Source organism: Balaenoptera borealis (genome assembly GCF_965194805.1).
Source record: "Balaenoptera borealis genome assembly, chromosome: 12".
Classification (NCBI taxonomy): domain Eukaryota; kingdom Metazoa; phylum Chordata; class Mammalia; order Artiodactyla; family Balaenopteridae; genus Balaenoptera; species Balaenoptera borealis.
The window spans coordinates 95,320,872-95,345,729 of NC_138869.1; the positions used below are offsets into that span (position 1 = coordinate 95,320,872).

A 24,858-nucleotide genomic window follows, 5' to 3' on the forward strand; every position below is an offset into this window, starting at 1 on the left:
AGCTCACTCTCCATCCTGGTGATCTATCCTTGTTCTATCGGGAACAACCCATGCACTCTGTGCTCTACCAAACTACGGAACATTGCAGCTACATCTCTTTCACTCCATCATCAGAGGAGCTAGCCAGCCAGTCTCTTGTCCTGTAGATTTCTCAGGCCCTAATCTCTACACCTCCCCATCTTCAGGGATACACATTAAACATTCCAAATGATCTGCATAAAACACCTTTCTCTAGACATGAGTTGAGGGGCAGATACCTCACACCCCTTTGTTGGTGGCCAGGATCTGGGACTTGAATTCACCACCAACTCTCTGAAAATCATCTTCTAATCATTCTTTTCTTGGCCTCTCCAACTTGTTTTATCACCTGGGAGTGGCCAATAAGCTAACCATGAACAGTTTAAACTGGTTCTCCTGTGCTTCCTTTTCCAAGTCTGCATCGTGGTCTTACTTTGGAATGTGGCCTCTATTGTCTTAAGCCACAGCTAAAACTGAAAACTAAAAAGTTCCGTTTTAACATCCTGTTCCGTGTGTACTCATATTTCTATCAAGTGGTCCATTTCTATTTTTTTTCCAATAGGAAATACACGTATTCTGTTGGCTCACAAACTCCTACAAGCAGAGTTTGAACTCTCAAGAGTTAAATAATTCTATAAACTGAGGTTTAACCATGAAGGATGAAATGACAATGGCTGAGGCAGGGTGATGGGGTGAGGTGGGGACCTAGTCAGAAGCACAGAGTAGCAAGAGTCAAACACACAGTCAGAGCTCCCAACCTATATAGCCTCCTGCACGCTGGACTGAACCCACGATCTTCTATTCTCCCAGTCCTGCTTCTCCTCTATGACACCATGTAGCAGAGTCACCTGGGAGTTATCTTAGATCCCTCCCTTTCTCTCACCTGCAAGATCCAATCAGTCACCAAGTTTTTATTACTGCTACATATAAAGCATCCCTCCTACCCAGCCTCTCCACCCATTCCCTCTGCCACTGTTTCATTTCAGTAAGAGTTAATGAGGACCTATGTTTTTTTAAGAGAGGAGAGTGGAGTATGCTTATATGTTAATGAAAAAGAGTCAAACAAGAAGAGATCGAAAATATTTGAGAAAAAAGACAATTGGCGAGGCCAGTTCCATAAAGGAGAAGGAGAGAAAGAACCCTGAACCCAGGGGGAAAAGGAAATCTTGGACAGGAAAAGAAAAACTTCACTATCTGAGATACTGACTTTCTCATAATGCTAAATTTATTCAGCTTTTTAATGTTAATATTTTCTTTTCTGAAATAAGATTAGATGGTGGTATTTTTAATGTCCTTACTTGAAAAACATTTAAACTTGGCAAACATTCAGTCCCTAAAATTTGGGGTGGGGGGGAGATTTTTCTATTCCCTCAAATCCAAATCCAATTCTCCAATCTTGAGTATCTACGTGGCTACTGACCTCTCTCTCTCTTTCCCTATCCTGCCCCTTTCTCTTAAGGGAGAAACATTTTTCTATTTGCTGTCTGCACTTTCCTGTCTTCCTGATGCTCATTCATCATTCCACTGCAGCCTTCCTTCTACCTGCATCTCGCCACTGAAACTGCCCCTGGCTGAGGTCACACCGACCCAATTGCCAAACCCAATGGTAACTTCTTTGTCCTCATGATGCTAATGAGAGTTCTTTTCATCTTAAATTTCTAAATTCCCTTCGATTCTCTGATTTCACTCTGCTCTGGCTACTCCTTCTCAGGCTCCTCTTGTTGACTTGTTTCCTATGTTCTCAGAGTTTCACTGTTGAAGGTTCTTTTTGCTGCACACTCTAGGTTCATCTCATCCATGCCTTCTACCACCACCTGACAACTCCTCTATAATTACCTTACCTTGTGTTATCTGTACCACTCTAGGACGTGACTATCACCTTTTCCAGATGAGGGAAATGAGGCTAAGAAAACTAATTTGCCAAAGTTCCATTATTAGTATAATATTAAGGAATGTGTTTAAACCACAATCTTCCGAATCCAAAGGCCATAGTCCTCTGACTCTAATAAGACAACTATTTTGAGGATAAAATAAGATAATGTATAAAAGTGAAAACAGACAAAGGTTTCTATTTTAATCAAGTTTGGGCATTGTAGAATCAAGAAAATTTTGTAAAGAGCCAAAGTTCCCTTCTATAATGCCATCTGCCCCTTGCCGTCTCCCTTCTCTCTGAGGTGGTAAAGTAAATCACAGTACATTCCAACTTTCTCCTTCTCCTTTCTCTGACTGTGGAGTCAGCCAGGGATTCACACCATAGGTACAGGACCTACCTTACCCCTGATTCTAGACTAATTAGGCATTATTTCTCCAAGGTAGAGCAATCAGGGAAAAAGGACTAGGTATATGAAAAGACTATTTCAAAAGATGAGTCTTCTAAGGAATTACCATAAATGGTGTCTACTGAAAGAAAGTGGCTGCACAGTAGAAACTTTCATAGATTTTCTCTTTAGTGGACTCAGTAAGAAGAAAAAGGACATCATAGCTATGAAACCAAAGCAGGTAGTCATAAAGCAGAAAGAATCTGAGATTAGGTAAGACAACTTGGATACCAAAAATATCATGACCCAATAAAAGTTGCAATGGAGGTGGTGAGTAACAGATTGGAAATGACTGAAAATCTAATCAAAGTAGATTGATTAGATTAAGCTTGAGAAATTCTGCCCATATTCAGAGAAAAGGCAAAAGATTAAATGTATTAAATAAAAAATGAGATACAGGAGATGAATACATAAATGTATACGTAATTACAAAAAGAAATAATCAGGAAAAAACTGAATTCCGAGATGAAAAGAAATTTTAGTCTTCAAATCAAAAACTACTCAAAGAGTACCAAGAAAAATTAATATAACAGATTAGCACCATGATATGATATGGTAAAAATTTTTATAGTATCAGAGGAAAAAAAACACAATGCTTTTATAATGGAAAAGAATCTGAAAAAGGATATATATAACTGAATCACTTTGCTGTACACTTGAAACTAACACAACATTGAAAATTAACTATACTTCAATTTTTTTAAAAATGATGCTTTAAGCGTCAAGACAGAAAAACAGATTATCTACAAAAGAACAGCAATCAGGCAGACCTCAGACTTCTCTTCTGCAATCCTAACTGCTAGAATTCAATAGAGCAACATCTAGAGAGCACTGAGGTAGACTGTGACCCAAGAATTTCATATAAAGCAAGAAAAACAGAAAAGTATTCCCGTCTATACAAGGATTCCTGAAAACAATTTCTTAAAAACTTCTCAGCTATATATGACCGCCTAAAAAATTACTCGAATATATACTTAAATTTGTCATGCTATTAACTTAAGGATGGAGGAACTGTAATTCTATTAAGCTGGCATAAGCAGTAGAACAACTTAAACAGAGTTAAGTCTAAATAAACTTGGTCAATATGGGCACAAACCTTAAAGAAAATGTCCAAAGTCCTTAAATAGAAAATAAATGATTTCAGCATTTATTAATGATAATAAATTTGATTTTAATAACCCTAGATGATATCAACAAAAAAACTAGGAAATGGCAGAGCTGGAGAAAGAAAGGTAGTAAATGTGTTAAATTTCTCATCTTACAAAAGAAAGTTTATTAATACCATTTCTCCCTGGCACTGATTAGGGAAGACAAGCTCATATATATATATATATATATACTTTAAAAAAACAAACAAAAACCTTAAAAGCAGCTATAGTTGGATTTTTAAAATATGATCTATACCTTTTAATCTATCAGAAGCAAAGTGAGCAAATAAAATACAGTCCAGATAGCTAGAGAAAACTGTTGAATAGCATGGGCAATTCTTATGACCTATTGTTAAATTTTTTAAGTAAATAATAAGAATGCATAGAAAAAAATCTAAAGTCTGTAACAACATTCATACACATATATGTTCACGTAGATACTTTTATCAATAAAACTGGAAAAATGATGCCAAAATGTTAGATGTGCTTATCTCTGGATGGTAGGATTAGAGGTGGTTCTGACAGTCATCCTTATACTCTTCTGTATTTTCCAAAACCAAGACGTAAAATTAGCCAACAGTCTGACATGCTCCTTAACCTTTTCTATAAGCCTACTTATAAACTTAAATGTATTTGTATACAAATTTACATGTGATACTCTAAACACTCTTACCTCTTTCTGCTCACATGGTTTCCCAAAAAACATTTCAATAGTGATAAGGCACTAAAATATGCTAAAGGAGAGTATTATTTTAAAAAGGAAAAATGTCTGGACTAATTAAATACTATAGGAAAGAGGTATGAAGTTACAAGAACTTGCTTGAAGATTTAAAGCGAAATTTCCTGAGGCACTTCTGCACTTTCCAAGAGGGGGCAGAGGTGAGGACCAGGGCAAATGCTGCCTGAGTTGCTGGCAAAAACAGTCACAATTTGGAGACCCAGAAGCTGGGTTATATGAACATTATGGCCAAGACAGTTGCTGTTTGTACTAGACCTAGCAGCGGAACCTTTTAAACTGTTTACAAAAAAGATTTTCTACGAACCAACTAATGCAGAGAATAACATCTGCCTTTGAGGATATGGAAGAAACGGCGAAGGAAGGACGCATTCCACAGGTGCAAAGACTCTCTCCTGGGGTAGAAGCTTCAAGGTTAAACTTTAAGGAGACAACTCTTCACCTCTTTACGTAAGGTTTAATGTTGATCAGATAGGATAACAGGGCTTCCCTGGTGGTGCAGTGGTTGAGAATCTGCCTGCCAATGCAGGGGACACAGGTTCGAGCCCTGGTCTGGGAGAATCCCACACGCCGCGGAGCAACTAAGCCCGTGAGCCACAATTACTGAGCCTGCGTGTCTGGAACCTGTGCTCCGCAACGCGAGAGGCCACGACAGTGAGAGGCCACGACAGTGAGAGGCCCGCGCACCGCGATGAAGGGTGGCCCCCGCTTGCCACAACTAGAGAAAGCCCTCGCACAGGAACGAAGACCCAACACAGCCAAAAATAAATAAAGAAATAAATAAATTTATTAAAAAGAAAATAACAAAAGCCAAAGGAAGTTGATTAAAACATAAATTTATGAAACTAATGGTAAAACTTTTACTGCTAAATAGTTCTATTTGTGTCGGATTCAGTAGAAATATTCCTTATAGGGCAATGACTCTCAACCTTCTCAAACTAAAGCTCATTTTTATAACAAATATTCTGTAAGTTACTCCTTCACTGTCTTGAAATGAAATTCATAGAAAATATAGTCTAATTACATACATATTTTCAAAACCAAACAAATATAACATCCTACTGTAATATATAGGAGACATAAAAGAAAGTAAATTTAATTAAGTAATACACATTTTAATTTATAACTGCTCTGGCAGGATGACACTAGAAAACAGAATTTCTAAAAAGCCTTGAAGGAAGTGGTACCATAATAGAGAATCACTTGTAGGGAGCAATGGAGGGTGCAGCAATTAGTCATATTATACATGTAAATCACCAAAATGTCATGAAATTATAAAGAAAATATATTTTTAAAGGCATCTTGGGCTTCCCTGGTGGCTCAGTGGTTAAGAATCCACCTGCCAACGTAGGGGACACAGGTTCAAGCCCTGGTCCAGGAAGATCCCACATTCCGTGGAGCAACTAAGCCAGTGCGCCACAACTACTGAGCCTGTGCTCTAGAGCCCATGTGCCACAGCTACTGAAGCCCACGCGCCTAGAGCCCGTGCTCTGCAACAAGAGAAGCACAGCAATGAGAAGCCCGTGCACTGCAACAAAGAGTAGCCCCAGCTCGCCGCAACTAGAGAAAGCCCACGCGCAGCAACGAAGACCCAAAGTAGCCAAAAATAAAAAATAAATAATTTTTTTTAAAAAACTCATCTTGATTGTTGAGGATTAATTCTACTTTGGAACACAGAGTTTAAATGTAGTAATTGTCTTTAGTATTTAAATCTATGTAAGAATGTTGAGCTCCACACATTGAACACAGCTACACTGAAATACAGAAACATATGAAGACTTTATAAGGTCTTTGCAGAATTAGGAAATTTGCCAGATATCCCAAAATTAGCATACTATCATCTACAGATTCAATCAACAGCTTGACTCTAGGGAAGAAGTGTGGGGTGTTGAAAGGGGTATGTGTGTGTAGTCAAGATGCTCAACTTCTCTGAATCACAGATCTATATAAAGGGGACCATAATGTCTATCTGTTAGGACTATGAAGATACTTTTTAATGTATGTAAAGTACCTAAAAATATAAATGGTGGTGAGCTGCCGCACTAGCAAGAGTACTCCCCTAGATTCTATATGGTCTCTTAAGATTGGATCCAATCCTTTTAGTGCCTATATATCAGGATAAATTCTTTTGTAAATCCTCAACCCTAGGAACTTGGGAAGATAGATCTTTAAGATAGAAGGTCTTGAAAGGCAGAAACATCAAGAAGTGGAACTTCCAAAAACCAAGCCTCATCTAAGTAGGATTTTGAGGGCTAGAAACTCCAGTGATTGTCTCCATTATTTCAGATTAAAATCTCTGGGGAGGGGTCTGAAGGCAAACCATTTCTGAATGATTTGCTGATTCAGTAAGTCATGCTCTTCACACATCCCACCACCTTCCTCTTCTCTCTTTACCCTCATCTTTCTTAGGGTACTCCTCTTCTGTCAGTTGGTTGAAATAGTCCCCATCCAAAATAATGAAAAACACAGGATGCTAGTTTATAGTAGTTCACCACCTTTGTAAATGACTTACATTGCCCTTAAGATCACACTTTGAATTTCATTGGAAATCAGAGGTTTGCAACTTACTTTACTGCCATTCCCACATCACTGAACTCGTATAGAAATTCATTTCAAATGAGCAAAGTCCTCATTACTACAAGAACTGGAAAGAATATAAAATTTCATGTCTATGAAAAGAATATGAAATGTAATGTCTCTTCTCAAAGTTTGGATTATGGCTACGATTGCATCAACATTCATCTGTAGAAAAAAGTCATTAGAATCTAGATGACTTGTAAAGTGCCTTACAACTTTAATACTGTATGACTCGATTCTTTCTACATAGGTGAATCATTGGGAAATTAACACAGCACCATTAAGTAAGGCAATTTGTGATCTAGGCTGCCCTATGCCTACTCTCTTTGTGGCTAAAGGTATTTCTTAGAATACTGAGCTAAAAATGTAACTGAATTCTGCAACCAATGCAAATGTCCTAATTGATGGGAGTGGAAAAAATTCAATCCAGAGTGCCAGCAATTCCTCTGTGAGCTAGCGCGGCAGGGGGAGTGTGGGGTCAGTGAAGCATCAAGTTACAGACCAAATTAAAGGTCTGGAGAAGAGTGGCAGGGTCTAATCATCCACTGAGGCTGCCAGAGTTGGATCTACCACCCTTAACTCGCTCACAAAGAATCGCTCGGCGATGCTAAGCACACAGACTACGGGCTTCAAACATCTTTCATTTAAAAAGGCCTTCAGTTCCAAATAGCTCTTGGTGGAATTATTTCCTTGAAGTTTTTAGTTCTGTCATATTAAAATTTCCATGAAGAAGTAATCAAAACCTAATGCTTACAGTGTCCTGTCACAAAGAAAAATATTGCAGGTTTTCATTTCTATTAAAAACATGTGTTACATATATGTACATAATTATGTAAGTCCCAGACCCAGTGTACACATATATACACAAAAACCTTAGGAAAATAATAGTTTTCCCTAAGCCAACAAAATGTATAACATAATGTTGTACTCTGTTCATAACTCCCCTCATTAAGCCAATGCTTTGAAGATGTCAGCAATTAGTGAATATTTCTGCCTATTTTGTGTCATAAGCTGCAAACACTAGATGTATAAGAATGAATTAAGGTTACTTTTAAAATTCAAACACAGTAGTTTCTGGACTTGGTTGGCTGAATCGTGTGTATCTGCACTATTTTTCCTAGAGGAAAGTTAATTTTAGAAAGGTGAAAAAGTTTGCCAGGAAAACAATCCCATTGGCTCAATACCTAGACAGTGACTCTAAAAGTTCAAAATGCTTTATAGACAGTCTCCTACTTGTCCTTAATATCCTTGAAAGCAAACATCAAATATTATCCCTATTTCATAACAAGCATCTCATTTCATAAAATGTTGTATGATTTACTATCATACCTACTTCATGGTATGTTTAAAAAATTAGTCCTTCACCTCAAATTTCCAAAAGACAGATAAACAAAAATCTTTATTTTCCCTGGTAGTTACACTCAGAGTTTGTTAGGTGCTTAGAATGGTTCAGGTATAGATATACATGAAAAGCAGCAGATGTACATCTATGACAAAGTTCAGGATGGAGAAACAGTACTGGTGCAAACTCAAATGCAATATAATTTACACTCTTAACCAATTCAGGGTAGAAGAGCTTGGTTCAAATAATTAGGAATGTAAACAGGAACTAAATCAATTTATATAATTCCTCTTTGGGATCCTAGAGATATAGTCCATTAGGGTCTTTAGCCTTAAAATAACCAACATGTAAAAATGCCAGTGGTCACTGACAGAAAGTCAGCCAATGCAAGCACAGTGAAGGAAGCTTTTCTGATTCCCAGGAGAATAGGCCCCCGTCCTTTCTAACTGCCAGAGTCCTTGTGAAGGAATTCTTAGATCTTAAAAGCTTATGTTTAAAAACTAACTCTTTAACAAGGGCGGTTAGAAGTGGGGTATTTCTCTCCATCCTGTATCTGAGTTTCAAAAGAACGTTAACCCTCCCGTCCCAAAATTGCCATCTTAAAACCAATGACACTGCACCAAATTCACCAACTTGAAGAGAACCAGCTTTCACTCCGTTTTAATTCCCTACTCACGCTACTATTTTCAGGGGATGTTTACCAGCAGTTGGGTGCCCCCTCTCCTCATAAGGACCTTACAGATATTTTCAAGTAATTATGAGGAGAGAGCGCATCGCAATCACCTGGAGTGCTTTTTAAATTCACAGAAGCCTGCGCGCACACGCACACACATCCCAATTTCTTAATCAGGATCTCAGCGCCCGCGTAGGAGCTATTGCTTTAAGCTGTGACCAAGTTCTCGCACCGCAGTCACCCAGAAAACCTTGTAAACTTATCACAGTATTTAATTTTCAGGAAAACAAAAACCAAAAACCAAAACCAAAGAACCTCCATCACTGTTTGGTGCAGATACAAAAGATAAGACACCTACCTTGACCACGGTTTAATATCCTCCCAAAGTTAGGATAGTAACAAAAGGCGAAAGAGGTATGTTTTGGAAGGAGAGGAGTTGTGATTTCCCAGCTTGGAAATTATTGCAGACTCGAGGGGGAAAACGGTGCGCCGGTGTTTGCGCCACACACCTGGACACGCTGGACGACCTCCTGCCTCCTCCTTCGCCCTCTCGCCCGGGGCCGGGGCTGCGGGGTTTCGGAGCTGCCGGGGGGAAGGGGGAAAAGTGAGGGGTGAGGGCGGAGAGGAGGCGGGGGTCCGCGAGCGTCGGAGTCCCTGAGGGCCGCCCGCCCGGGGCTCGGCCGGGCGCCGAGGGGCCCGGGGAGGGGGCGAGGGAGGGAGCAGGAGGTGACAGCCTGGGGAGGCCGAGCTGGCACCGCGAGCCTGCCGCGCCGGGGCGAGGGCAGCACCCCGCGCCGCTCCTTACCGTGCGCGCGAGGTCGGAGCCCGCGGCAGGGAGACCGCGAGGGGCAGGGCTCCGGCGAGCGCGTGCGCCCGCTGGCGTCAGCTGTCAGCCTCTCCAGGCAGCGGCTTCAGGTATCGGAGGCATTCGGGTCTCCTGGCTACCAGCCCCTGCGCGCGTCTGCGGCCCCTCCCCCGGCCCTCGCCCCCGCTGCTGCCTCATCCCCTCCCGCCGCCCTTCGCGCGCTCCCCTTCTCCCCCTGCTGTTTGTTCCGGAGAGCGGTGGCCCCTCTCCCGCGCCTTCCCTCCCCCAGCGCGCGCACGCACGCACCCCGAGAAACGCGCTCTCTTTAGGAAGCTGGCAGCGAACGGGGTCCTGGAAACTCTGGGGCTGGGCAATTTCAGAAAAACCCTTTTAAAATCTTTGACCTGCCCACTGAGGTTCAAGGCAGACACCTCTTCCATTCATCCCCTGCCTCCGTCCTCATTTGTTTTAATCACAGCATCACTCGACAGTTGATATTCATGTAGATTGTGCTCTGAGAATCTCCTGCCAGTCATTCTAATTTTTCCAAAATTGCTCCTTCCATTTTATTGTTTTAAAAATGTAGACGTCCCCACTAGTTACCCTTAGGTGGCAAGGACTTTCGATTGGCCCCGGGAAGGATATGTTCAGCTGTAGAAGACAGGACAAGTCTCTTTTGCTAGCGTTGTCGATACCTGCCACCTGTCAGGGCCCCAAGTCAGGGCAAGGGCAGTTAATTTCACCTGGCTTGGAGTACTGAGCGTGCCTCCGTTCCGGGTTAGGAGAGCTGCAGTTTTGAAGCCAAAGTTCTGGGGAGGAGCAGGTGGATGTATTCAAAGAGAGTTCTAACGGCAGAGGAGCTAGCAAAAGGCAGAGCATGCTGAATAATATAAAAGATGAGAGCGATGGGAAGCGATATGTGAAAACAGCGCTGTATCACTAACAGGCAGGAACTGGGAGTGGCATATCCCTACTGGGAATGTGGAAGGTGAGTTGTTAAATGGCAACTTACTTATCAATATATGTTTGTTCATTCATTTACTTATCAATATACTTTGTTCATTCATTTATCATTCATTTGTTCATTCATTTACTTATCAATATATGTTTACAGAGTAGGTTAGAGTGTAACATTATTCATAGTCATGTTATAATTTAAGGGTACTAGGAATTGAGAAGCAACCAGTTTATAACAGAGTGCTGGGAAATGCAAATAGGTTTTAAATACGTTAAAATACGTTTTAACTCCATGTTAATCCACTATCTTTCCTAAACTTATCAGATAACTTTTTAATCTAAGGGCTGGACAAAAAAAAAAAAAAATTGGTGCTTACTAGAATTGTCACGGTTCTCTATTGGGCAGGAGGCTAGTGTTGCAAGATAAACTCATTAAACAAGTTATTGCAAATGAAAGGACCCCCTTAGGTGACAGAGGAAGAGCGGGAGGGGGAGGTTAGCACAAAGGCTCTGGCCTTCTTAGTCGTTCAGCCAATATTTATTGAATGCTTACTAGTTCGAGACACTGCTCAGGGCTAGGGATAGAAGAGGTAACCAGAAAGGTAACATCCCTAACCTCAGCAAGCTGAATAGGGGATAGGCAAGTAAACAGGCTTTTGAAAGTAGATGCTCTGATAGAGGATGGCACTCACAGAGGGCAGTACACATGAAGCCCAGAGGAGGAGGAGAAAGAGTTGGAGGAGGGGGTAAGCATGCAGGGAAAAACCCGAAGGTAAGAAAAGCATGGTAATTCAGAGAATTTAAAGAAGCTCATTGATTGTGGCTGGAAGATTGTTTCCAAAGAGTGGGAGTGGGAGTGTTTGGGAGGAAGAATGGAGAGACAGGCTAGAGAGGTAAGCAGAGGCCAGATCATGCAGAGTCTTCTAGGCCCTGTTTTAAAGTTGCACCTTAGGGAATTCCCTGGCGGTCCAGTGGTTAGCACTCCGCGCTCCCACTGCAGGGGGCCCGGGTTTAATCTCTGGTTGGGGAACTAAGATCCTGCAAGCCGCATGGCATGGCCAAAAAAACAAAACAAAACAAAATAATGGCTTCATCTTATAAAAAAATAATACAAAAATAAAAATAAAATTGCGCTTTATTCCACAGACAGTGGGGAGGCATTGAAACGTTAAGGCAAGGTAATGACGAGATCAGATTTTTGCTTGAGAAAGACTACTGCCTACAGACAGGAAAAAAATGAGGATGGGGGGTAGGGATGAGAGGGAATGGAGAGAAGAGCTTTAGAAGGGAGATACGGTCAATGAATATCAGCATGTAGATCCTCATGCCTTTGTGAAATCCGCCCCACCACAAGTCCTTGGAGAGAGGAACTTTTCCTGAAGGGACGTGGGGAGGGAGGAGAGTCAGTGGTGAGAAACAATAGAGGTAAATAGAAATTAGAGATAGAGAGAGAATGGTATGTTTGGGGGGTTGGGTTTTGTTGGGTTTTTTTACAAGATATTTTGTTTATACATAACTCTAGCTCATACAGTTCAAGGATAAAAAGAGTGTTGATTTGTAACTGAGTAGTGGAATAAATTAAAGGAAAATTGGAAGCACAGGAATCACTGATATATACATATTCCAAATTTCCTGCTTTGTGACAGCAAACCAGTATGCTCCTACCCCAATAAAGAAGGAGCTCACCTCTGCTTCTGAGAGAGTTGTTTTATTCCTATTATCTTTCACTCCTGCCATCTAATCATCTTATGACCTGCCTCGATTTCAATCCATCTGTTGGAAATCAAAGTTCATGCTACTTGTACTAGGCCACGCTCTCTAGATTAGTTTAGGTCTTAGACACCTGTGGCTGCCCCGGGAGCTGAATCACCTTATGGTGTAAGCATGGTGGGCTGTAATCAGAAGATCTAAAGGAAAGCTTAAGTGCTAGCGTTAAGGTGTTTGGAGGTACCAGGGCTCCCTGCTAGACCTTCTCGTCTACTCTGAGAGCACAGGGGCAGAGGTAAAATCCAGGGGGAAAGCTGGCTGACCAGAGCCAGAGGAGGACAGCCAAACATTTTACCCCTAGATTTGCTTGTTATTGTTTTGAGATCATTTGCTGCATTCTCTCTCTCTCTCTCTCTCTCTTATTTCAGTTCTACTATCCTCAATTTTCCTTCATATTTTTCCTTTTCTATTTCTCCTCTCCTCTTTTAATCTTTTTAAGTTTTTTGTTTTAAATTTATTTATTTATTTATTTATTTATTTATTTATTTTTGTCTTCGTTGCGGTGCACGGGCTTCTTATTGCGGTGGCTTCTCTTGTTGCGGAGCACGGGCTCTAGGCACGCAGGCTCGCAAGTTGTGGTGCGCGGGCTCAGTAGTTGTGGCTCACGGGCCCTAGAGCGCAGGCTCAGTAATTGTGGCAGAGAGGCTTAGTTGCTCCATGGCATGTGGGATCTTCCCAGACCAGGGCTGGAACCTGTATCCCCTGCATAGGCAGGCGGATTTTTAACCACTGCACCACCAGGGAAGTCCCTCTCCTTTTCTTTTTAGCTCTCTCTTAACTTCTCTTTTTCCTTCTTTTCTTTCTCCCTTTCCTCCTTTCTTCATTAATTGATTCACAGATATTTTTGTATCCAGTATCTATTTTGTATCTATATAGTACAATCTACTCTGTTACTGGCGCAAGTGCTGGATCTACAGAGAAGACCAAGGCAAGGGGCTAACCCTTGAATTCATACAGTCGATGTATGAATCAGGACTCTGTGGTTGCAGGTAATAGAAATGCAGTCAAGATAACTTGGGGGTGGGGGGGAGGGGAAGTGTTTAAGAGGTAACAGGGCTGTCACCTGGAAGCCAAACATATGGATACAGTCAGCAATCTGAAATGGGAATTGAATACAATCCTGACTTTGCTTCCCTTCTCTTGATTCTCTTTTATCTTCATTCTCTCTCTCAATTCCTAATTCCCAGGGAGGAGACTAACTGGCCTTACTTGGTCAGATGCCCAGTCAAGGAGGACAAGGTGTCAGGATCATGACGTAAAAACATGCCTGCAAAACGACATAAAGAACCTGAGTTTAAGTCCTGACACCAGCTGCCCAGGCTGTCAGTGGTCGTGGCAGCACTTCTCAGTGGAGACGGTGCTTAGAGGGGTGCTTCACACAGAACACTGAGCCAAGGCCTGAGGCAGGACCCAGCGGGCACGTCTGAGAGTTGAACTTGACCGCCTGCGCACACCTCGGATCTCCCAGAGGAGCAATTTCTAAAGTTCCGTGTGGCCATGTGGCAGGAAGCCTCTGCAGTGCTGTGCCTTTAACCCCTCTGCAGCACCTTCGCATCGCCCCTTGAACTTTGACAGATACCGAAAGCCCACAGGTGGGAGAAGTTACCTGTGTGCTGCCCACAAGCACGTAGACAGACCCCAGGCTGGTTGGAACCAGGTTGATGATGCTGACTCCCAACTGCCTCACCACCAACCAATCAGAAGAATGTCCACAAGCTGATCCTGCCCTCCTCCTTGAACCGTTACTATAAAACTCCTCACTACCCCTTCCAGGTTGGGACACACAGTTTGGAGGGCATTAGCCTGCTGTGGCCCCCTTTGCCTGGCAAAGCAATAAAGCTATTCTTTTCTACTTCACCAATAAATAAATATATAAATAAATAAGAGGGAATATCCTGGCAGTCCAGTGGTTAGGACTTGGTGCTTTCACTGCCGTGGCCCGGGTTCAATCCCTGGTCGGGAAACTAAGATCCTGCAAGCCATGCGGCATGGCCAAAAATAAATAAATCAGTTAATTAATAAAAATAAAAAGAGGAGAGATTTGTTAGAGAATGGGTTTAGCCTTAATATGTTGAATTTCAGATATTAATAGGATATTAAGTGAGGAAATCTGATAGGCAATTATAAGAGTATGATGCTCGAAGAGAAAGTAAGTTGTTAAATATATTGATTTGGACTTTATTCATCTAGAGGTCATTGATACCAGGGGTGTGGACGAGATCACCCAAGAAAATCACGTGTAAGGAAAGAAGCAAGGGCCTATGGGGATCCCTGAAGAACACCAACATTTAAGAGGATAACAGATGCAAGATAGCCAGCAAAGGAGGAGACCCTAGAGAAAGCAATGTCATGCAAGTCAAGAGAAAAAGGTTTTGAAAGAAGGGAATGCTAAACAGTATCTAATGCTTCATAGAAAAGAAGTAAAAGTATAGGAGTATTCAAAAGAAGCCTTTCAATTGCCTATTTGGAGATCATTACTGGTCTTTATGAGACCAGTTTTAGTGGAGTGCTAGGAAAAGAAAGTACTCTACATTACATGAGATTAAGGTTTCTTAATCTGAGCACCACTGATGTTTTGAACCAAATAATTCTTTGCTGTGTAGGCTGTCTTGTGCGTTAAAGGATGTTTAAGCAGCATCACAAGCCTCTACCCACTAGATGCCAGTAGCACCTCTCCCTACTTGGGACGACCAAAAATGTCTCCAGACATTGCCAAATGTCCCCTGGAGGCATAATGCCCCCTCCCCCACTTGAGACTCACTGCATTAGATCGAGATGTGGATGGGAGACAAACAAATGTATTTTTCCAAAAAAATATTATTAGGAGGCAGCATCATCTTTTTTAAAAAATTTATTTATTTTATTTATTTATTTTTGGCTGTGTTGGGTCTCTGTTGCTGAGCGCGGGCTTTCTCTAGTTGCATCGAGCGGGGCCTGCTCTTCGTTGTGGTGCGCGGGCTTCTCATTGTGGTGGCTTCTCTTATTGCGGAGCACGGGTTCTAGGCTCTCGGGCTTCAGTAGTTGTGGCTCACGGGCTCAGTAGTTGTGGCTCACGGGCTCTAGAGCGCAGGCTTAGCAGTTGTGGTGCACGTGCCCAGCTGCTCCGCAGCACGTGGCATCTTCCGGACCAGGGTTCGAACCCGTGTCGCCTGCACTGGCCGGTGGATTCTTAACCACTGCGCCACCAGGGAAGCCCAGCACCATCTTTGAAAAACCTTTTTCTTTTCCTAACTTGCAAACATCTGTTTATTCTAAATTTAATTTTTTAAACCCAAGTTGCCTATGGGGAAGATACCCACCCAAACCTTCTCTAGTTCCTTTAAATGAAGAATAAGTTTAAAAAAGAAATATTTTATTTATAAAAGTCTATAGATTCAAAATAGGAATTATTTATTTATTTATTTATTTATTTTTATTTATTTATTTTTGGCCATTTGGCTTGTGGGATCTTAGTTCCCCAACCAGGGATTGAACCCAGGCTCTCAGCAGTGAGAGAACATAGTCCTAACCACTGGACCACCAGGGAATCCCCCATAGGAATATTTTAGAGTTTCACGTCAATTTTCTAAGATAATACTCCGTTTTGACAATCTTGTGACAATGTTGAGGATTTCTAGCCAACCTGTAGTGGAAAACACTTTTCTGCCTCTGATGTTATGATTCTACCAACAGTGATGGCATTTAATATAATCTAAACAATGTTAGTCCATAAGTAGAAAGGCCCCTTTCAACAGAGATGATTTTATTTTACAGAAAACAAGGGAAGTAATACCAAAGCTCTATCGTCTCTATTTTTTTGGCCTCATTCCATGAAACAGTTGATAAGGATATAATAATAAAATGTGTTACAAATGATATTTGCTAAATTTAGAGCAAACTTAGATTCTAGGGCGAAAATTTGGTAACCACTTATCCTTTGTTCTCCAACTTTTATTGTCTTACCACCATATCCCTCACCTTCTCCTACTGCTTACTTTGAATAGTCTTCTCTGGCCATTGTCCGAGCTAGAATATCCCATTTATCAACCAACTGGATATCGATGCATTCACATATTTTCAAGCCTAATCTCAAATTACTAACCTGTGTATAATACTTTGGCTAACTCTACCAGAATAGAGTATGGTATCTTGTTTTTAGAAGAACCAAATGTGTCACTATATTTATATTTATGACCAGGTTTAAAAGAGAATCTGGTCATCAGCTTATTCAAGCCATGTTAATTTACGGAGCTGATATTGCTGCAAGGTCTTTAAATGGCATCCAGACAACAGACTCATGCCACTGTCTTAGAACCAAAAGGGGATGCATTTCAATTAAACACATATTTTAGAAGTATTTGTGTTAGGCACTGTGCCAAGGACTGGGAGAGAATAATAAGCATGGATGTGGTCCCTGCCCATGAAGCTTGCAGTCTGGGAAAGATAGATATGTGTGTAAGAAAGACAAGATATCTGTGTGCAGTGGATGTAAAAACTTCTTAAGGCAGAAATGAAACAAATTTAAGAATCAGGGTTTTAACATTTCCAAAATTAAACCAACAAATATTTTTAAACACGGTCCCCTGTTGATCCCAACTGTACCTTATTTGGTTGTAATTATCATCCCCTCTGTGCAGAGACAGCAAAGCTCACCAACTGTTCCATATGTGCCCCCATGTTGCCTAGATTCTTTGCAGTGAGGTGGGGTAGCATGACCCATCTGGCCACTAGCCAATGAGCAGAACCCTACGAGAGCAGGTATGAGTTCTTGTCTTGTTCTATTCCCCTAACACTGTGAACACTAAGGGCTCATATCGTGATGGTGGATCACAAGACCAAAAGGAGCCAGGGGCAATGAGTAAATCACAGGAAACGAAGCCCTGCAGAGCTGCCTGAACTGACCAAGAGTTTTATAGAGTGAGAAATAAACTTCTGTTAAACAAAATTGTTTAACTGCTGTTAATTAAACTTTTGCCGAAAGAACCTGTCTCATGCTAATATACCATCGCAAGGCAATAAACAAAAAATGCTCTGAATCTTCATAATAAGAGTTTATTTTGGTTTGCATGCATTTGGCAAATCCCTATTGAGCACTTACTTATGCGTCAGGCCCTGCTTTAGGTGCCAAGAATACTGTGATGAACAAGACAAAGTCCCTGCAGCTACAAGGAGTTTACATTTTAGTGGAGAAGACAGACAATAAGCAACTAAAATTTTCAGGTAGTGATAAATGCAACAAAAGAAACAAAGACCTTACTTCTTGTTCTGTTGTTGTTATAAATTTATTTATTTATCTTTATTTTTTATTTTTGGCTGCATTGGGTCTTTGCTGCTGTGCGCAGGCTTTCTCTAGTTGTGGCAGGCGGGGGCTACTCTTCGTTGCGGTGCACGGGCTTCTCATTGCGGTGGCTTCTCTTGTTGCAGAGCACAGGCTCTATGCACACAGGCTTCAGTAGTTGTGGCACGAGGGCTCAGTAGTTGTGGCTCATGGACTCTAGAGCACAGGATCAGTAGTTGTGGCGCACGGGCTTAGTTGCTCAGCGGCATGTGGGATCTTCCCGGACCAGGGCTCAAACCCATATCCCCTGCCTTGGCAGGTGGATTCTTAACCACTTGCCACCAGGGAAGTCCAAGACCTTACTTCTTAATCTTGCCCTATTTTCACCATGTCTCATCCCTCTCATATTGTTACTTTCCTCCCTACTCAACTCCTATTCTATGCTCCATCATTAAGTTCATTGTCCCACCCATATCTTCAACTCACCCTTCTCTCCTCTCTTCATACTTGTCTGAAAAAAGGCCAACCTGGTTAAATCCAATTATTTGCCACCTTTAAACCTAATCCTAGTAGCTGAATATGGCTGCAGAAAAACAATAATCCTGACTGTTCTCACTTTGACTTCATGGCCACTAACCTCAATTGGTCCTCCTTGCCGCTGCCTGGCAACCCTACTACATTCTCTTGTCCACTCGTCTCCCATTCTCTTATATGACTAGCACACATTCCTCTCTCCTGAAACCTCCAACTGTCCTCTCCCACACTGACAGTCAATGATTTTGCTCCTGATTTCACTGAGAAGTTCAAAGGAATAAGAACTTCTGAAGTTCCCACAAATCTGCCAACCCCACCCACTGTCTATAGCTGTATCTTCTGTCTTCCCTTCTGCTACTAGGTAGAAATTGTCCTAAGGACAGCTCCTCCACTTGTGTACTAGGTTCCATTGCCTCTCATCTCCCATGTAGACATGAAGTTGTGTCACATAGATCCCCCTTCAAGGAAGGACCTGTTGCCCAGCTGCAGAGCCCGCAGTCAGCAGAGAGCCTCTATGGTCAGCTTCTTCAGTGGCTGCCCCATCTGTGGTCAACTTCATCCCAGGTCATGCCCTTCCTGGGGCAGCTTGCATGCAGTGACTGGGCAAGGGGGGGGTGGTATAAAAGCCCAGCCACGCAGGACACTCTGAAGAGCTGTACTCACTCCAGAACTCCCCATGGGGTTGGCTGAGGCTTGGCCAGTTCTGCTTTACAGTTTGACATCTTCCTCTGCCCACTCTTGTTTTCTCCCCCTTCCTTTCACAGGTACTGATTCCTAATCAATATCTGACACCCCAAATTCTGTTTCAGCATCTGCTTACAGAGCCCAACTTGACATACCAACTTTAGGTCAGCTCCAGCTATTGTCCCCTCCTTCTCTTTCATTGCCAATTTCCCCCTCCCTACTGAGTCATTCCCATCATCACATAAACATACAGTAATATCTCCCGTCTTAAGAACCAAACTCCCGGGACTTCCCTGGTGGCACAGTGATTAAGAATCTGCCTGCCAACGCAGGCAACACGGGTTTGAGCCCTGGTCCAGGAAGATCCCACATGCCGTGGAGCAACTAAACCCGTGTGCCACAACTACTGAGCCTGTGCTCTAGAGCCCGCGAGCCACAACTACTGAGCCCACGTGCCACGACTACTGAAGTCCGCACGCCTAGAACCCATGCTCCGCAACAAGAGAAGCCACAGCAATGAGAAGCCCACGCACCACAACGAAGAGTAGCCCCCGCTCGCTGCAACTAGAGAAATCCTGCGTGCAGCAACGAAGACCCAACGCATCCAAAAATAAATGAATAAAATAACTTTATTAAAAAAAAAAAAGAACCAAACTCCTTTTGAGTTACTGCTCCATTTTTCTGCTCCCCCAAAATAGTAAAATTCCTGGAAAGTGTCTGATTCCATTCCTTGCCTACCTGTCTCTCTCTAACCCCACTCCTGGCACCTTCATACTCACCACTGCAGAGAAACAGCTCTGGTCAGTGTCGCTGATAACTCATCATTCTTATACCCAATGGTCAATTCTGAGTGCTTATCTCACCTGACCTTTTAGTAGCTTTGACCCAGCTGATCGCTCTCTCAGCTTAGACACTTCTTAATCACTTAACTTCTGAAGCACGACATTTTCACTTGATTTTCCTCCCACTTCACTGGGTTCAGTTGCTCCTTGTCATCTCCTTTGCTGGTTCCACTTCCTCTCCTGAACCTCTAAACACTGGTGAGCTCCAGGGTACAATCTTGACCCTCTGCTGATATTCACTCTGTTAGTGAGCTCCTCCAGGCTCAGAGCTTTAAGTACCATCTACTACATGTTGACAACTCCTACATCTATATCCTGGGCTAGAGTTTCATCCGAATGGCAGACTCTCGTATCCAATTGCCTAGCCTGAATCTCCATTTGGATGTTAGTAGGAATCTCAGAATTAACAGGCCTAAAAAATACCTGACTCCCCTCCCCACTACTCCTTGCCCCTCCCCTAATAAAAGCCTGCACCCTCCCCCAACCCCTGAGGTCTTCCTCATCTCAGCAAATACATACTCTGTTCTGGTTATTGAACCAAAAACCCAAGGTCATCATAACCCACATTCAGTACTCTAGAGAATTCTTTAGAATATATCTAGTCTTTCTCCACTGCTCTCATTTACTTAAGATCTCTTTTCAAATGCCATCTTATTAACAAGATCTTCCTTAATTATCAAATACGTAAAATAAAATCCCATCCATCCTCCTGGTACTTCCTATCTCCTTTAACCTGCTTTACTTTCATAGCTATTTTTCATACAATATATTCACTTGTTTGTTTGTTCACTGTCTCAACTTGAAGATGGCAGGGACTTAGTCCTAGTGACAGGCAGAGAGTAGGTGCTCAATAAATATTTTTGAATGAATAAGTGAATGACTGAAAAAGAATGGAAAGGGAATAGTGATGCTATTGGGATAGGAGAAGCACTTGAGCATAGAGCTAAATGATGTGAAGGTGCAAATCACTTGAAGATTCTGAGGGAAAAGCAGTCCTGGCAGAAAAAAAGTGGAAAGCCCAAAGGTAGGGGTGAGCTTGGCTTTATGGGGGAACATCAAAGGTATGTGTGACTGAAACAGCCAAGAGTGTCAGAGAGATGAAATCAAGATTGTCAGCAGCTGGATGATGTAGCACCTTATAAACCATGTGGACAAAAAAAAATTGTTGCCTGCCATTTCAGTAAACAAAGAATGTTGCCTGTCATTCCAGTAAACAGCAAATGTTACCACCATCAAGTCATCAGCCACTGCACCCTGAGGGGAATTCAGGACAGAGAAAAACAGGATACTGGCCCTAGATAGTTAAGATGCATTTCTAAGGACTTCCCTGGTGGCGCAGTGGTTAAGAATCCACCTGCCAATGCAGGGGACACGGGTTTGAGCCCTGGTGCGGGAAGATCCCACATGCCACGGGGCAACTAAGCCTGTGCACCACAACTACTGAGCCTGCGCTCTAGAGCCCGTGTGCCACAACTACTGAGACTGCATGCCACAACTACTGAAGCCCGCACGCCTAGAGCCCGTGCTCCGCAACAAGAGAAGCCACCGCAATGAGAAGCCCGCGCACCGCAACGAAGAGTAGCCCCCGCTCACCGCAGCTAGAGAAAGCCCGCGGGCAGCCACAAAGACCCAATGCAGCCAAAAATAAAATAAATAAATAATTTATTTATTAAAAAAAAAGAGATGCATTTCTGAGGAATAATTTCCAATGAGCCCAATCTCTTGCATCTTCCCATTCATAGAAAAGCACTAAAATCATTAACTTGAGATGTCTTTTTTTTGTGATTAGCAGTAATCTTTTGATGTTTGACTACATGTTTTTGTTTGGGTTTTGTTGTTGTTGTTTTGTGGGTTTCGTTCAGCAAAAACTCCTATATATCCTGGCTCTTCCCTTACTTATTCAGAGCAGTTCCTCAGAGCTATCTGAGAGGCTGTCTCCCAGGCTATAGTCCTCAGTAAGTTCCCCGAATAAAACGTAACTCGCAGCTTCCCTGGTGGCACAGTGGTTGAGAATCTGCCTGCCAATGCAAGGGACACATGTTTGAGCCCTGGTCTGGGAAGATCCCACATGCCGTGGAGCAACTAAGCTCGTGCGTCACAACTACTGAGCCTGCGCTCCAGAGTCTGCGTGCCACAACTACTGAAGCCTGCACGCCTAGAGCCTGTGCTCTGCAACAAGAGAAGCCACCACAATGAGAAGCCAGTGCACCCCAACGAAGAGTAGCCCCTGCTTGCCGCAACTAGAGAAAAGCTCGGGCACAGCAATGAAGACCCAACGCAGCCAAAAATAAATTTATTAAAAAAAAAAAGGTAACTCGCAACTTTTAGCTTGTGCATTTTTCTTTGGTGGACAACCGCAAGTATTTTGAATTTTATTCCAAGTATGATGGGGAATCATTGGAGAGTCTTAAGCAAGCGAGTACCGAATCTGATAATTAAAACAAAAATACAAACAAATCACCTTGGCTGCTACGTGATTAGTAGGAGGTGGGGCTAGCAATGTGGAAGCCACCTGACCAGTGAGGGACTATGTCAAAATCCAAGCGAGAGTGAACAGGATCTGAGTGACATCAGTAGAGTGAAAAACGGTTTAAAATTTGAGGGTATAAGTGACAGGATTTGCTTACGTTTTCAGTAGGGGCACAAAAGGAAAAAAGAAGATTCAAAGAAAATGTCTAACTTTTGCCTTACAAACCGGAGTCCATTCAGGCAAATTTAACTGATCATATTTCTGTTAAGTTCGTCCAGTAAAAGGATCCTTTGGGCAGACAGTGGTTGAGGACTTCGGGGGGAAAAAATGAAGGGAATCAAATACAGTAAGGGGGAGCATTTGGGCCGGGGGAAGCACTGTGTTGTTTTTTTTTTTTTTAAACAAAGCCAAAAGATGAGTTTATTGCAAGAGTTTCGACCTGCAAGCCCGGAAACTCAAGGGTATGGGAGCAATGTGTTCACTTTTTTAAACGTTGAGTTTTAAAGGATTCTGCGGAGCTGGCTTAGAACTCTGGGAGAAGAGTCTGGAATGGGTGATACCGTATTTCCTCTATTATAACTAACACACATGATTTCCCCCTACATTTACAGGTCTGGAAATCTTTTTCTCTCCGGGGACTGTGAACTTTCAACGTGGTAGGGGCTTTTCCCTTGCGGTGCACCTTACAAGCGACGGGGTCCTCCGAAATACAGCAGATTCGGGAGTCATCACCAGCGTGATCTCTGGGACCCAAATGCGATCGCTCACTTAGTTATTCCCCTCAACCTCTGGGAAATACTGTAGCAGCGACTTCACGGGATGTAAACTTCTTCACCACCCTCCGACCGCCCCCTCCCGGACCCGCGGCCGCTTCTCTTTTCCGGGAACGAGCCACGGAGACAATACACATGCAGGCCTTCTAGCGTTCTTCCGCTCGGCGCCGCCTCGCCGGTCCCGGGCCCGCTCCCGCCCGCCGCCCGGGAAGCGGCGCTTTCCCGGCAGAACGCTGACCTGACGCCGGACGCCGCCGGGGCGGCCTGGGAGCGCGCGGCCCCTCTGCCCGCGGCCAGGACGACCCTCGCGCCCCCGCCGCGGCCCAGCCCGCCGGGGCTTCCCACAGAGACGCCGGCCCGCCCCGCCTCCCCCACTCCGCGCGCGCCAACTCCCAGCCCGCGGCCCTGATTGGCCGCCGCATTCCCGCTTTCCTTCCCGAACCGCCATTTTGAAAATCTTGTTGATTCTGGGCAGCCGAGAGCGCGGCGCAAGCGTCACGCCAGCGAGCGGCCGGCGCGCGTCCTCCTCGGTGCCCGTCGCCGCCTCCCGGAGCGTCTTCGTGCCCTCGCGCGCCAGGCCCGCGGCGGCCGGGACCCGTGGTGAGGGCCGCGTTGGCGAAGGGGAGGCCGAGAGGGCGCGCGGGGCCCGCCCGCCCCGCCGCGGCCATTTGGACGGCGGCCTGGGGCGGGGGAGGGGACGCGGGGCGGCCGGCGGCGCGGACCGGGCGGTGGGAGGGGCGGCTAGGCGCCCGCGCTTTCCCGCCTCAGGACGGCCGGACTGCCCGCGGGGCAAGAGGGAAGCCGCCCCCGGGGAGTGAGAGCAGCAGACCGGGCTACGCTGGGAGGCAACTTTGCGGTCAGGTTTCCCGCGGCTCCCGGGGGCGGTCGGCTGGGGCCGCCGCGTCCTTCCAGCCGGGGACGAGGGGACCGAGACGTGTGGCTTCCTCCCCGCCCTCAGGTCCACAGCATGTCCTCCTCCGGCCCTGCTGCAGAGGGAGAGGGAGCCCCCGCCCAGCCCGCGTCCGAGAAAGAGCCCGAAATGCCCGGCCCGAGAGAAGAAAGTGAAGAGGAGGACGAGGACGACGACGAGGAGGAGGAGGAGGAAGAGAAAGGTGGGGAGGAAGTCTCGTTGCTAGTGATCGATTTTACCGAAAACGGTGTTCTGGCTGTTTTTGCGCTTAGAGACGCTAAATCGGAGTGATTTTCAGTAAGAATGTTTGCGGAATTAGGGGTTTTTTTGTGTTGAGCAGTAGCAGAGAAAATAACTTTGGGAATTCCAATTAAAAAAAAAAAAATGACTCGTTCCGTTGTTACTACTTTGGAGTGCAGTTTACTTCTCGCCAGCAGCAGAGAAGTTCGTACCATTTTATCATTTGACAGGAAGTTTGTAAGTTTCAGATCTGTTTTTTTTTTTTTTTTTTTGAAACTGCTAGCCTTGGAGGTTACTAAGGTAATGTTTTATTTTTGCTAATTTAAGTACACGTCCTTTTTTGAAGTTATTGTAGGGTCCTAACTGAAAGCACATATTAAGACTTGAAAAAGTTAGTAATACGAGTCCTGGAAATATTTTAATAGTTTTATTTGCCGAACTTCAGCAGACGTTCTTTTCGAAGGCTCAGGGGAGTTACTTTCACGGGGAAACACCGGTGAAAGCTGTCGCTCCCTTAGAAAGTAGTTACATGCGAAAGCGGTGAACTGTGAAAGAAAGTTAAATGAGGGCTCAGCGCTGTCTCAGTTTTGGTGTTGAGGGAGAGCGGTAGTAGCCCGTTTGGACGCACGAAACCGAGGAGCCGTAGAGAATTGAGTGGTGCGTCCGTTTATCCAGGACGCATGGGGCAGTGCCTCTGAGGTGTGCCAGCTTCCTAAACTGTTTCTAACCACTTAAAGCTCCGTGCCACAGATCTTAGCCTTCTCTCGTGGTGTTAGCCCAATCTAGGTTTGTTTAATATTTGACTAC

The 24,858-nt window shown here is 43.8% G+C and overlaps 2 protein-coding genes across 3 annotated transcripts in view; one reads left to right on the forward strand and one right to left on the reverse strand.

Annotated features, from left to right (window-relative positions):
* The window catches only part of RNF144B (ring finger protein 144B), an 867,397-nt gene extending 858,011 nt beyond the window's left edge, over positions 1–9,386 (reverse strand). The window contains exon 1 of the mRNA XM_082346416.1: positions 9,171–9,386. The gene's annotated coding sequence lies outside the window, so the exon portion shown is untranslated. The remainder of the gene's footprint in view (positions 1–9,170) is intronic.
* A 13,964-nt stretch (positions 9,387–23,350) lies between these two features.
* The window catches only part of DEK (DEK proto-oncogene), a 29,548-nt gene continuing 28,040 nt past the window's right edge, over positions 23,351–24,858 (forward strand). Inside the window, exons 1-2 of one of the 2 annotated variants that reach the window (XM_082346406.1) lie at positions 23,351–23,501; positions 23,860–24,013. In XM_082346406.1, coding sequence (XP_082202532.1) covers positions 23,869–24,013 — 145 coding nt within the window. In that variant the 5' untranslated portion in view covers positions 23,351–23,501; positions 23,860–23,868. Of the gene's footprint in view, positions 23,502–23,612; positions 23,758–23,859; positions 24,014–24,858 lie in introns of those variants that run through there. The other variant, XM_082346407.1, reaches the window with a different exon arrangement.